The 15,046-nt window shown below is 28.6% G+C and overlaps 1 protein-coding gene across 1 annotated transcript; it reads right to left on the bottom strand.

The window, feature by feature from the left end:
• Positions 1-241: 241 nt before the first annotated feature.
• On the bottom strand, positions 242-3,928 carry LOC106778884 (transcription factor MUTE). Its single transcript, XM_014666885.2, has 3 exons — positions 2,990-3,928; positions 1,828-2,373; positions 242-689 (listed from the first exon to the last, which is right to left on the bottom strand). Exons 1-3 carry the CDS (start codon positions 3,392-3,394, stop codon positions 624-626), a joined length of 1,017 nt encoding a protein of 338 aa, XP_014522371.1. The 5' UTR covers positions 3,395-3,928; the 3' UTR covers positions 242-623.
• Between the last annotated feature and the right edge of the window lie 11,118 nt (positions 3,929-15,046).

Below are 15,046 nucleotides of genomic sequence, written 5' to 3' on the forward strand. Positions count from 1 at the left end.
GTTAGACCAATTATTTTTTTATTTATTTCATATATCTCTTTCATTTTTTAATTTGTTTCAATCAACTTTTTAAGTTTTATTTAGTTTTATCGTTATTTTTATTCAATTGTTTTTCCTGAACACTATGTTCAGATAAGAAAAAAAAGGTAAATCATGTAAAAGTCAAAAGGATAAAGTTAAAAACCAAAAGGAAAACTGAGAATGTAATGCTTAGATATATTTTGCAGCTCCTTAAATGAAATTAGTATTTAAAGTAAAGATAAAAGGGAGCACCAAACTCAAATTTAACCAACTTAAAGTTGCAGCAGTTAGTTGTGGAAATGGAAATATAATTAATTGATAGAAAAATTAAAGCTTGACAGTGGTCAATTACAGGAGAGCAGTCACTATACTAAGAACTACCTAATACTTGTCATGGAATTACACTACCGATTGTTGTAATAATAGTAATAAATAAGAAAGAAAGAAAATGATGAAAGGTTGCAATTAAATGGAATCTTCCCATCACTTCTCTGTTATTTGTACAGCCACGTACGTACAACACAGTAAGAGAAGAGAGAGAAATGCATGCATGGTGAGGTTTGGTGTGGATTCTGGACAGGCATTACTCATCTTTATAGTAATTAGCAGAATGTTTGCTGGATTTGTTGAGCCAATTCTTCTGCACTCAGTTGACATTCAATTCCAATCTATATACACACATAAAAACATATCAGTAGTGTTAAAGAAACCACAATATTTAATACAGCATATCATACGCTGCTATATAAATTCCATGCATCAATAATTCGCCAATTTAATATTTTAAATCAAAATCCACCAATTTATATATTTGTCTTTTTGGCCATACTATGGGGACAAATATGTCGGAATGGAACCTGGCCTCCCCATTCATGCAGTGAAAAATATACAGTCAGTAGTATTCATTTCTTTTATATCTTGCAATAAAGAACTATACAGTAGATAGCATGCAAGAAAAATAATAATTGATTTAAATTAAGACGTTAGTAAACATTATTTTATATATCATAAATATTTAAATATAATATTATAAATTTCATGTCTTATAACAAGAAACGTTTTCATTTAATGATTATACACACACAATGCAATGAATTTTAGTTATAAATCTATAAGATAATTTACAGACATTTAAGGTTAAAAATATTTCAATATTTCAATTGGCCTATTTGACTATTTTTCATATATAAAAGGAGAAACTAGATGAGAATTATTTGAAGAGAAAAGAAAATCTTAGATAAGAAACTTAATGTTATAAAATGTTTTTCTTTTTAAAATGAACATTTTAGCCTCTGTTCCTCTCTTCCATTATTTAGGTAATCAATTGAACAATATAAAGAAAATAGAGCTTTTAATTTCAAATGAATTTTTAAGTAAAAACTAATATATATATATATATATATATATATATATATATATATATATATTATTCTTTTTTAATTCCATATAGCATCTACTTATAAAAAAATCATATTATAAACTTGAATTTTAAAGTAATTTAAAGGTAGTTATCCAGCTGGCATCAAAGAACAACTAAATTTTACATAAGAAAGATTTCATTTCCTCCTCATGTGACAAAGGTACTGTTGAAATTCATCATTCTCAGTCTTCTTTTCCATTTTCCATTTTTCATTTTTCATTTTCAATTCCATTTCCATAACACAAGTACTTAATCAAGGATGTTCATATATGTGCTGTTTTACGTCATTAACATGCGAACCTCATTATTATTAAATCAAGGAAGTTATGCATTCCAAGAAATAAGAGGATTAGACGTTAACTTTTGTGTTCCAATTCGAAGTGTACCTTGATAGTGAATGAGTTTAGCATGGTATCATCAGCAGCACAGTTAATGTTGACATGGAGGATTTCTAGCGCGAGATCTTCCAGTGCTGTGATTATCTTCAGAGCCTGTCCGGGAATCCGTTGAGACACCGTTTTGAGAAGAACGTGGGGCCCTGAAAACTTGACCTCCACATCAGCAGTGGCGGATTTGGAATTCGCAACAAGCTCGTTGATGTTGTCGTTGATGGAGGAATTAGCAGAAGAAGTGGGAGAAGGGTCGAGAGAGTTGGAAATGGTTGGTGAAATCATGTTGTTGTAGCCTTGTTGCAACCTTGGCCTGTAAGGACTTCCTGGTTGTGGAGTTCTTGGGCTAATGGGCAAGTTTAGTCTCGGGCTCAGAGGTGGTTTCCGAGGACTCAGAGGTGAGGGCCTTGGACTTGAAACAAGCCTAGGGCTTAGCACTTCACTGTAAACTTTCCTTTGTTTCTTGGCCTCCAGGGCTTGGAGCACTTGCTGCAACTCGTTGATGTAATCAACCACGCCTCCAATTATGGATGCTTGATCTCCCTAAAGCATAAACCATTGAAAAGAATTTAATATACTCATACTTTAGAAATAATAATGTAATTAAAAGTTAACTAATTCAAGAGAACAAACTTGTGAAAAGAACAGTGGTAGTTTTACCACAAACACCTATTTATAAGGGATTCAGAAATGCGAGGTGCACTTAATTTAATCTGTAAAGAACACTTTACACTGTAATATGAAACCAGTAACCATATATATATATATATATATATTCGAAGTTATGGTTTTGTAAGATAAAAGCAACTTTAAACAAATAATTGAAAGATGAAACGAAGTGTTGTTTCAAATATAAACACGAAAGGCAATACGCTAAAAAAGACAGCTCACATGCAACTCTGTACTCAAAAAAACTCACACGAGAGAGCTTTTAATGTTGCTCTCCGTTAAATAATTAGAGTTTTAATTCAGAAATCCGTAGTAACTCTTAAATAAATATTTACCATATTAGTGAGAAAAAGAATAACGATAATTAAACAACAATACTCAAAACACTCGAAAAAACGGTATCCTACTTTTCTAAGAAAACCTTTCAAGATAAAACTTGATAGTTGAAGAGATGTAAAAGAAAGTGAATATAAATAAAATAAAGACGTACCCGTTTGACATAAAAGCAAGGCATAAGCGACCTCAACACGGACAAGTGTTCATTCATTTGCTTTCTCCGGTTGCGTTCAACGGTGATGTGAGACATCCTTTGTTGTCCATCTGGGTTTGCTTCCTCTGGCGTGGTAGGAGTAAGCTTCTGTCTCTTGGTTTTTGATGAGGTTTCAAACTCAGTTTCGGAATAATCTTGTGGAGCACTTGACGAGGTAGACTTTTGAGAAACCAATCTTGAGACATCCTCGTTGTCTTTGGAGACAGCAACAGCTTCTTCGTTAATGGGAGGGAAATGGGTGAAGTCCGATTCTAGGCTCTCCAAAATGGCGAAGAGATCGTCCCCACCAAAGTGGTCGCTCCCAAACTCTTTGTCGTCGAAAATGTCACATAAGTTGTCGTCCATGTTGGAGGCTTTTGGAGTTTCCAATTGGATGGATGGATGGACTCCGGGAAACCTGCGACGGAAGAGCCGGAAAAATGTCTTTGAGTGGGAAAGAGAATGAGAAAGTTTGGAGTGAGAAAGGGACACAGAAAATGAGGTTTGTCAAGATCAAGGAAAAGGGTAGCGGAGAGTGAAGACTGAAAAGGAGTAAATATATGAGAGGGGTGTTGATGTGATAGTGACTAAACGATCGCCATCAACTACTACTGCTGATTGATGTTATGGTCCCTTTTTGAAAAGATGTGGTTTAAACCGTTAGATGCCTAGGGATCGATACTATCTCACGGGCTGAAGCCAAAGCAGAACAGAAACAGCAGTATCAGACTGTTCCAGTATTCAAAACTGAAAATTTTTGAGAAGGGAGCTTGAGAGAACGGAGAATAACAATTTGCATGTATTCTAAAGTACATAGTAATGATAAAGGTGTTTTGGTGTATAAAACAAGCGATGATATAGTTGCTTTTGGACTGTTAATATAATGCAAGTTTTAGATAGTTATTTGGCTCTTACAAGCACTCTCAGTTGATGTTATGAGTATATATATATATATATATATATATATATATATATATATATATATATATATATATATATATATATATGGCCAATGAGAGGCCAATGGTTTTTACTATTAAGGACAGGAAAGAGGGGTCAAGAATCGCTGCGCATCCACGTTACAATTCCCACTCATAAATACCTCTACGTTACAATTTCCACTCATAAATACCTCTGCTCTCCTTCATTAATATGTCACTGAAATGTTTTAAAATTTGGGAAGGAACAGTGAATTATTTAAACTTGAATTGATGTCCATTAAATTTCTGGATGCTTTTTCAAATGAAGTTCAACACCATTTCGCAGGTAAGTACTGTAATTTTTCAGCGTTTTATGAATCTCATTTGCATTAAAAATACCGGTCTTTCTGTGTGATATATGGATGGTGCCGCTCGTTTACTACTACTTTGTAATAAAAACACATCGATAAGGGAGAATTAATTAATTCGGCGTGTGAGTACATAAATATAATGCTATACTAACATAAATATTCTATATTTTCTATATTCTATATTTTCTTAGGAGATATTTTTAATTTTTTTTATTAAGTTATATCATATTGCTGTATCTGAATAATATATTGGAAATAGTTTAGTTTTGGAGCATTGTTTCTTTGGTTTTGTTTAACTAATTTAGTTAATAATGATGAATGGGATATAAATTAATGTTAAACATATGAACAATTTGTTTGATTTAATAATGTAACGAGGGGAAAAGAATTCTAAATAACTTTGGTAATCTTTGTCTTATTTACTTTGATGATCTATGTCGAACCTTAGTAAACCTTGTTAGATTACTAGTTTTCTCCATATCTTAGGAAATGTCTGAGTTCGTTGTAAAGTATAAAATATTTGATAATGGGTAATAATGTATAAAATTGGTAAAAGTTAAGTTTGATATTGAGAACGTATTAGATGACTTAAGCGAGTGACTTCATTTGAATGTAAAGTAAGAACTTGCTAAAGAAAAAAAGCTAGTATCATAAAATGGTATTTCAAAACTTAAAATGAAAAATGAATGAGTTAAGTTGTCAATAAATCTCATATAAGTTAAATGTTAGACTATGTGATATGGTATAATGTTCACTTATATATTTAAATACGTAATGTAATGAAAACTTACACTTAATATGATTAGATGGTTATAGTTTATATAATTACTTGATGTTATGATTGAATGTATAGTATAGTTGTTTTTTCTTAAATAAAGAAAATACAAAAGAAATGCAAAGGTAGGAGGTGAAGGTCTTCATGGGGAGTGGAGTTGCAAGGAATGGCTGCGTGTTTGAAGGGAAAAACCGTTATTTCTGGAAATTGAAAAGTGGAGAATATTGAGCATGAATGAAATCCAGTTCTCAGTGTGGATACTGTACTTCCGTGTTGCACGCAACTTTTCTTTTCTATCTGAAAAAGCCTGCACATCTAACGCTGAGACTTTGTCACTTCCAGAACGTCACACATTCTCAGAAACCAGAATATTAATTTCTATTATCATCAATCTCTCAACACTACTTATTTATTAAAGGTTTAATTGTTCTTTTCTCTCCAGTTTGGTTGAAATGTGTCAAATTTGTCATTCTTTTAGAAAAATGTCAATTTCGTCCCTATATAGTAAAAATTTATGTCAATCAAGTCATCTCGTTAAAAATTATTGCTTTCAAAACTCACTTTATCCACTGCAATATCAGGCATCGGATCATGAAGTGGTTATTATTCAAAATTCACTTTAAGTTTTTAACACCATTAGTTTGTATTTAACGGAAATGACTTGATTGACACAAATTTTTTCTATATAGGGACAAAATTGACATTTTTCTAAAAGAGAACGAATTTGACACACTTCAACTAAACTGGGGACAAAAGAAGCAATTAAACCTTTATCAAACAAGACACTCCATCACTTATAAAATAACTTTATTTTCTTTAATTATTTTTAATTGTATTTTTAATTGTAAAGGAGTTTGACAAATTCGTAAGACTGGTTGCATAATTTGATTTTTTATGATTTAACTCCGAAGAAACAGCACTCAATAGTTTTATCAACACCGTTTTACAATCAAAACTCAAATAAAATGTTATAAAGAGACCCATTGCTAATACCCATTTTATACCTGACATATTTGTGTTATGTTCAAGAATAAGTTAACCCTAATTTATAACTTTTGAATTTTAATCAATTAAAAATTAGTATTATTTAAATCAATATTATGCATGTATCTTCTGAGGGATAGCACGTAACTGGATAAAATATTTATTATGGAAATGTTACTGAGTTATTCATCCATTTTGATAACAATATAATAGTGCAATTTACTGTATGTTTTTATATATAGAGAGAGAGATGTCTTATATATTATGTTTGATAGTTTCAAATTAAACTAGTTGATCTATACTTATTATTAGGATATGTATGATAGGATGCTGTATCAAAATAAATTATATTGATAGGATTATTAATAGAGATTTGTTAAGATGTTTTTTGTTAGAATCTTTACATTAACCATTAGCCGAGTACATATATAAATATGAATAATATTTAATTTTTTATATTAAATATTATAATGCAATCACCTTATTCTTCTATCTGTCTGCATTTTAAGTTATTAAAATACATTTACATTATTAAGCAACTTAAAAGACTTATTTGCATCTTTTTTTTCTTTTGTTTTTTTTTTTGAATAACCTTTCTTTTGTTATATATTTTTCATTTTCTTTTTTCCTTATTCAATTTATTCAATATTCATCAAATTTACAAAATTATTTTCTTCCTTATCACAGCTCATATTACACTCTTCTCTTAATGTAATTTTCTTATAAAAATACATATATTAAATAATTTATATGACACACATTATATACTTTTACTTACTTTTAATATTTTTTATTTATTTATTTTTATTACATAATAATCTTTAACTATCAATTTCAAATGTTTAATGGTGTAAATGCTTAACCAAAAATTTGTTTTTTCTCGTTAGTTATAAATTTCATTTCGTTTGAAAAAAATAAATTGCATAACATTTCATTTTCTCTCTCAACATTTAACTCCTTTGATATATACCCATATTATTTAAATAGTTGAAGTTTTTTTCTTTCAATATTTTGCAAAAATAATACATGTTGTAGTTATTATAAAATTTTGATTATTTACTACCATCTTTTTAAAAAAATTATTTAATTAATATTTCAGATAAACAGGAATAAGTATGAATGAGAGTACATATACATAGTGAATATGAATTCTTGAAAGAACATACATTTTTATATTATTTATAACTATTATAATATGTGTAGCTTTTTTTAACCGTTACAGGGTTTAAGGTAAAACTTTCGCAAATGAAAATTTATTTTCACTTATAAAATATTATATTTTCCAAGATACATTATCTATAATAATATCATATAAACGTGATTATATTTTTTATTGTACATATTTAGTATTTTTATTTTATTTTTAATTAAATTAAAAATTAAAATAAATTATCTAAGTATTGGAAGTAAATATAGACACACTTGCAGAGACTAATCTTTTATATTTTTTATTTAATTATTATTTTAAATTGATTGAATATAGAGAGTAATTCCAACCCTTTTACAAACTCAAACGAATTGATTGTTTAGCATGCTTAACTCATAAAATAGAAAAAATATATTTAGTGTTCTAGTTCTATTTTCCTCTTTAAGATGTCTGTCTTTACATCTAGATTCCTTATATATTAATTGGAAATTACACTATATAAAAACAATCTCTTAACTTCAAACATACTTAATATAAATAAAAGCATTTGTGAAATTTAACGAGGTGGAACACCTCAAGTCTTACTTTCATAAATACTTAATACAATTGTTCTGAGAAAAATTTCGCCTTTATTTTTCTTAAAAAAGTTACAAATTTTTTCAAACAATTTTTCTAGAAAAATTACAAACCCTCTTCACACAACTATCCAAGTCCACATACACTCACAAGAACTATTGAATTATGGTTACAATTTTACAAACAAATATATATATATATATATATAATATTTTTTTACTATTCTTTTTTTATATTATTTAAAGTGAAACTTTGTGAACACATATTAAATAAGTGGCATATTTTCTCTTCACCAAAAGTCTTACATGCTTTGGAACAAACATTTGACATACTACTAATAAATTTGTTTGAATCACTCTTGTCTCTAGTAATCTCTACGAATTTATTGGTGATGACTATCTTTTATCATCATCAACCTTCATTGTTGTAGAACAAATTCGTTATTGAAAACTTTTACATCACTGTCGTTGACAACTCATCAATACTTAAAGGAAATCTATCACCAATATCACTTTAATCAAGCGAAAACCAATCACACATGTGTAAACAAAGTCATTGCACATAAAGAATGATTGAGACTAACCTCTCTCTAAAGATGCAAGAAACAATGTTGATTTTGGTCTACATAGCTCATCTTTCTCCTCTCTTTTTTTATGAACAAAGAATAAATAAATAAAAATAAAGCACTTGTGGAGTACTCTAGCCCTTTTACAAAAAAATATACATGTTAGCCCTATATATAAGATGTATAAAGGGTCCAAAAGAAAAGTTGCTTCAAACAAAAGCTTCACACAGTTCAACATATATACTTGATTATGATTCAAAATATAAACCATGCTCATGATTCAATACCCACCAAAAGATATAGGAATGCAAAAAGGTGCCTAGTATGCACCTCACCAAACAAAAAAAAAAGATAACCAAACTACATCCCAAATTCCTTGTGTTTTATGCATGCCTTTCATAGTAACCAAAATTGGTGTTTCCTGTGCTTTCACTTGGCTTCAATTAAAAATTGGTTGCATCTTTATATTTTGTATATTTCTCCCTTCATGCTTTCTCTGGGTTTCAATTAAAAATCGGTTGTATCTTTATATTTTGTATCTTTCTCCCTCAATTAAAAGCTAAGTTTTGATACCACTGTTGCGAATCACGCAATATGAAAATTCACAAATAAAATAAAAAAATATAAATAAAAGCTACCAATAAATTTAACATGGTTTGACACATCAAGGTCTACCTCCACAAATACTCAACATCAGTGTTATTACACATCATGCATTTTTTTGACAAAAACTACAAACATTCATATAATTTTTTTTAGATGAAATTGCAAACCTTTCTCTGTGAAACTTTTATGAATAAAACTACAAACTTCTGCAATTTATTTTTAACAAAACTACAATCCCTTCTCGTGCACTTTTTTTTTTTACAAAAATTACAGACATTCTCAAACAGTTTTTCTGGAAAAATTATAAATTTTCTAATGAGACACAATTATCCAAACTCCTCATACACCCTTGAGACCTATTGAATTGTGGTAATAATTCTAAAACCAACTGTTTACTTTTATAATACTTTTATGTTACTCTCTTTTTTATATTACTCAATGTGAGACTTTGGTGAACATGCACTAAAGAATCAATAACCTTCCTCATCCAAAAGTCTCACATGTTTTAGAATAAACATCTATTAATCAATTTCCTTGCATCATCAATTCCATAGTGATCTACACAGACTCATTAATGACTACTATCTTTTTTGTCATTAACCTTCCCTATCCTGTATATCAGATTCATTGTTGGAAACTTCTACAACATTATCATTGGTAACTCATCAATACTCAAGGATAATTCATCACCAACATCACCTATAGGGATGACAACGAATCAGGTCGGGTAGGGATGGTGTCTACCCGCAACCCAATCCGACAAAAAAAAAATCCACCATCTATCTGACCCGCTACCCTCATGGATATCTGCTTAAAAAAATATTCGTGGATATTCTAAAACCTGTGGATACCCTCCAATATGAAAAATCAGGAGTGTGTGTGCAATACAAGCCCATAAGTATAGGGGTGCAACAATGAATTTGTAGGAGTACTGCCGGTGAATATTGGTCCAAGCCTAAGGCCCATTTTTTTGTTCAAATCAGATTAGGGTTTTTCATTTTCTTCATCCAAAAATGAAAAGACAACTCAGGTCTCCTCTTCATCCCCATATGCGGTCGACCCTACTCTTCTCTTGACCGACGCCGCCACGCCTCACCGTGGCCGGTCGAAAGCGAAGATGAAAACCTGCCACCGTGATTGTGTTGCCTCTGCCCGGAATCCCCACTCGTTGTCGTTGTTGCCACCGGTTATTATCTTCCTCAGACACGAAAGCTTCAAAAGTTTTCTTCTTCCCTCATCCAAACCTGCGAAGGTCGCTCCTTCTTCTCCCTTCTTCGAACTCACAAAAAGCCTAGAAAAGGGGGAAAACACAATATAAACCGATTAATCGGTTCGAATGAGTGATGGAACGGTGGATATTGAAGAACAAATGGTTGAGAGGCTTTTAATCGGAAGAAAAGGAAGAACAATTGGTGAAGATGACTCTAATCAGTGAAAAGATGGATTTAAACGGTGAAAAAGGCTTTTTACTGGTGAAAATGGAGGAAAAATGACAGATATGTGGTTGGAGATGAAGGAAGGAAAACTACCTTCGAAGACGCGAATGGACGAGCTTACTCGCGAGAGAAAAGGAAAATGGATATGTGTTTGAATGTAACTGAGAAAAAGAATGTGAGATGAAGGTGGTATTAAGGAACAGAGCGTTGCATGAGATTAATTAAAATAAAATTTTAGTTAAATTAAATTAAAATTATTTTATAAATTAAAATTAAATTTTTATTTTTATTTTTTTCGGATAGCAGATATTTGTGGGTACGGATAATATAATATTAGCATCCGGTCTATTTAGAAGCGAGTATTAAAATATCCACTACCCATAGCTCATGGATAGTAAATATCTGCAGGTACCAACTATCCATCATAGATTTTATCTGCGGATATCCACGAACACGAATTTTTTTGTTATCTCTAATCACTTTAGCCAATTTAGATTTAATCACACATACATCAATAAAGTCGTTGCACAAAAATAATAATCAAAACTAACCTCTCTTCAAAGGTGCAACATGCAACATTGATTCTAGTCAACATGACTTGTCTTCCTCCCTTGAATATAACTTAAGTTTTGATACATTATTGGGAATCATCCAATAGAAAAATAATATTTTAAACTGGGGTAACATCCACAAATAAAAACATAAATATAAATAAAAGCATACAAAAATATAAAATGGTTTGACATCTCAACACCTATCCACAAATACTCAACAAAAGAATTATTACTCAACAGCAATTTTTGTTGTAAAAATTACAAACTTTTATGTAATATTTTTTTTGGACAAAACTCAAGCCCTTCTCCTATAGACAAAAGTACAAATCCTTCTTTTTTTTTTCGTCCAATTTTTCTAGCAAAAGTTACATCCTTCTTAAATAATATTTTAAAATCCCTCATGCACCCAAAAAAACTTATTAAATTATGATTACAATTCGAAAAACAGCTTTTTATTCTTTATAATATATATTTCTTTTTCATTTCTTTTTTTAATTACTATGTGTGGAAAGGTTTCCTTATTTTAATAGATTTTTTTCTTAATGCTTGTTTTACTTGTAGGGTCATATTTTATCAGCAAAAAATTAAAAGCATATATATATTGAAGGAACAATCCGGCATGCACAATGAAGAAAATGAAAAAGAAAATGCAGTAGATTGCAAATTTGGTCGATTTTCTTCCGCTTAAAATGTTCTAGATGAACAGGTGGTGACATTTGAAATTGTTTTATCCTTTCTAAAAAGCGGGGAACATCTTGGAAGTTCTCAAAGTAAATTTCCTCCTCCACTTATCCATATAGATAATAAATAAGAGTAAGTTCTATCAAAATCTTTTAGTTTTCATTATGCCAACAAAGAGACGTTTTGAAACAGTCTGACCCTCCTTTATTGTTCTACATTTTTATTTCTAAGAATGTAAGAATTGTGTGAACTTAAATCCATTTCTGATTTAATCTTGGCATTGTTCAAGTGCAGACATTCCAAAAATATCGTGTGGATAATTATACCTCGTTCAATAACAAATTCAATTAAAGAAATGTATCTAATAATAAATATAGATAATATATGAACGTAGACGTCAACGGACCTCATTTATCCTGACATTCTAGAAATGATCATGACCACAAAAATTGTCAGCAAAAATATACATATGCGGTCCCATTATGATAAAGGGGATATATTTTAAAATAAATATAAATGGATGCGATCACAGTTTTTCCATCCCTAAATAAAAATATATACAAATGAGTTAACTAACTTATTAATATATATATATATATATATATATATATATATGAAATGTGTTGGATTTATCGAAAAAGAAGATCACTACAAATATTTAATAATAATAATGATATATGAGTCTAATTATATAATAGATTGATATTATTTTTAATTCAAAATTTTAAGATAATAAGTTTATGGATTTTCATAATTATATGATATTCAACTTTCTCTTTATTTAATATAGAACTTATTCAGTCTCAATCATCTTCTTATTAAGAATGAGTCTTTTCCACATTGGTAAACTCTTCCTATTGTATAAATATTTTCAATTATGATTTTTTTTTTTTCGTACTATTGCTCCTCTTAATGGGACATGTTTTATTGAAATTTTGTTAGAAAGACTTTCAATATAGAGAACATATTGTACTCGTTTGAGTCGGTCACCAAGATTATCCATCGACATTAAAAGCATTATTGAATTTATTGAGAAAGAAAATTCATTAGAGAGGCACAAAAGCAATCAAACCTGAATTCAACCATATAATGGATTGACATTGTCCTTAACCTAAAACCTTAAGCCAATAAATGTATGGTTCTATCTTTATAAGTTGTTCAACTTTATCCTCTTTATTTAAAATAAAACATAAATTCACACTTAGATTTCCAACAGAGTAAAAATATCTATTTTTTAGAAGCTAACGTAAAATGATTTCTACCACTAAAAAAATAAAAATGAAAACTAAAAATATTATACTCTATTTGAAATTAACTATATTGTGAGAAATATTAAATGACATATAACTAAATTTCGACACTCCAACGTTAAAACTACAAACGCTCATATGGGACATCTAAAAAAGATAGTATAATGTAGGCTTTAAACGAAGGCGCCAATTTTGAAACTTCAAAAAGAGACTTATTTTATTCACCTCTTTATGAGATGATTTATACTGCAAAGGAAATTCAATATAAAGAATAATCTTTTATTTAAATATTTAATATCTATATGTATAATATCACCTTTTATAAATAACTAGAAGGTAATGATTTATATTTCAATATATTTATGACCATAGTCTAACTTATGTTATGTATGGGATATATATTTTGTTACTGACCAGCAAAATATTTCATATATTTTTTAAATGTGTATAAAATTATGCAAGAAATCTATGTTGAACACTTATAAAATGATTTATTTTGTAGAGTTTAAATATTTTAAAGTTTGAAATGATAAATAATTAATTTATTTTAAGCTATGGTGTAAAAAACTATTGTTATTATTCGAAATGATTTATTGCATACAACCGCTTAAATTAAATGTGAACAATTAAAATCAAATATTTTAAATTTTATTTTAATCACTATCAGATAATTTATATTTCATCAGTCCTAAGATCAATTGTAGATACATAGTGTACTACTAGTGTTTTTACTAATTATTAAATTTTTCTTATAGTTCTTTTTTCTTTACATAAGCATTTAATGTTTTGTAATCATGGAAAAATATATTAGTTGTAATAAATACGGAAAATATAAAGACATTATGTGAAAATAATTTAATCAAATTTTATTAGGATTTAAAATTATGTTATTTGATACTACATGTGGTAAATGTATTCAAATTAATATTAATTAATATGATATATAATTAAGTATCAAATTAACACATTGCAATTTACAATAAAATTATTCGTTTCAAAGAAAAGAATAACGCAAATAACTTGAAAAGTCATATAAATACATTTTATTTATTCGAAATGCTACATATTTGTCTTATATAGTGAAAATGATTATTCACAAACCATTTATATTAATTGTGTATAGTAAATATTCAAACAATTATAATATTATATTAATATTAAAAGTATATAATATATACCTTCATTAATATATCCAATGAAAATATATTGTATTTAACAGATAAAATGTTTTAGTTTCAAATATTCTCACCATACAAAAGGGTGATGAATATGCAACTTTAAACGGTAAAAATTTAAAAATTGAACATAATAAAACTATAAATTTAAATATTGTAAATAATACAATTTTAGTTGAATTTCTTATTGTTACAAATGTTAGTCATCAAATATTTAAAACTAAAATACTATTACAATTTAAAAATATTAATTTGTAAAATAATTCAATTATTTTATTTCAATTAAAGATAAATAAGTGTTTTCTATATAGATAAATATATTGAGAGAAGAAGATGTAATTTATTTATTAAAAAGCCATCATTTTCATCTCAATACTTTTTAATTTAATAATTTAAAAAATATTTCATCATTATAAAATAAATAAAAGGATTAAGATAATTATTTTTAAAGTTACTTTTTGAAAAGCTTTATATCTCATTGATAAGTTAATCTCTATTTACCAGGAAGAGAATCGAGTCTGAAAACGAAATAGAGAACCACGTTACTTTCAAAATAGCTTCTTCTGTTTTTAATATAATGACGGAAAAAAAAGTATGTAACCTCTACTAGTTAGATTAAGGTTTAAACCTCTTTTTGGTTCCTAAGCGGATGTTCAGTTTAGTCTCCGTTTTTAAAAATGTAAATCTTTGGTCCCTAAGTCATAAAAAATGTATCAAATGAGTCGTTTTTTGACTTGAAATACTGTTTTTGGTTGTTTCTTAACAACTGCTACATCTTTAGATTGTTCTGATTTGTTTCTTAATAATAACAACACTTTAGATTACTCTTTGTACTTTGACCATGAACATAAAAAAAGGACTCATTTGATACATTTTTTATAACTTAGGAACGAAAGATTTACATCTTTAAAAGCAGGGACTAAACTGAACATCTGCTCATAACTTAGGGACCAAAAAAAGGTTTAAACCTTAGATTAA

This window comes from Vigna radiata, unplaced genomic scaffold (assembly GCF_000741045.1).
Source record: "Vigna radiata var. radiata cultivar VC1973A unplaced genomic scaffold, Vradiata_ver6 scaffold_183, whole genome shotgun sequence".
NCBI classification, from domain to species: Eukaryota; Viridiplantae; Streptophyta; class Magnoliopsida; order Fabales; family Fabaceae; genus Vigna; species Vigna radiata.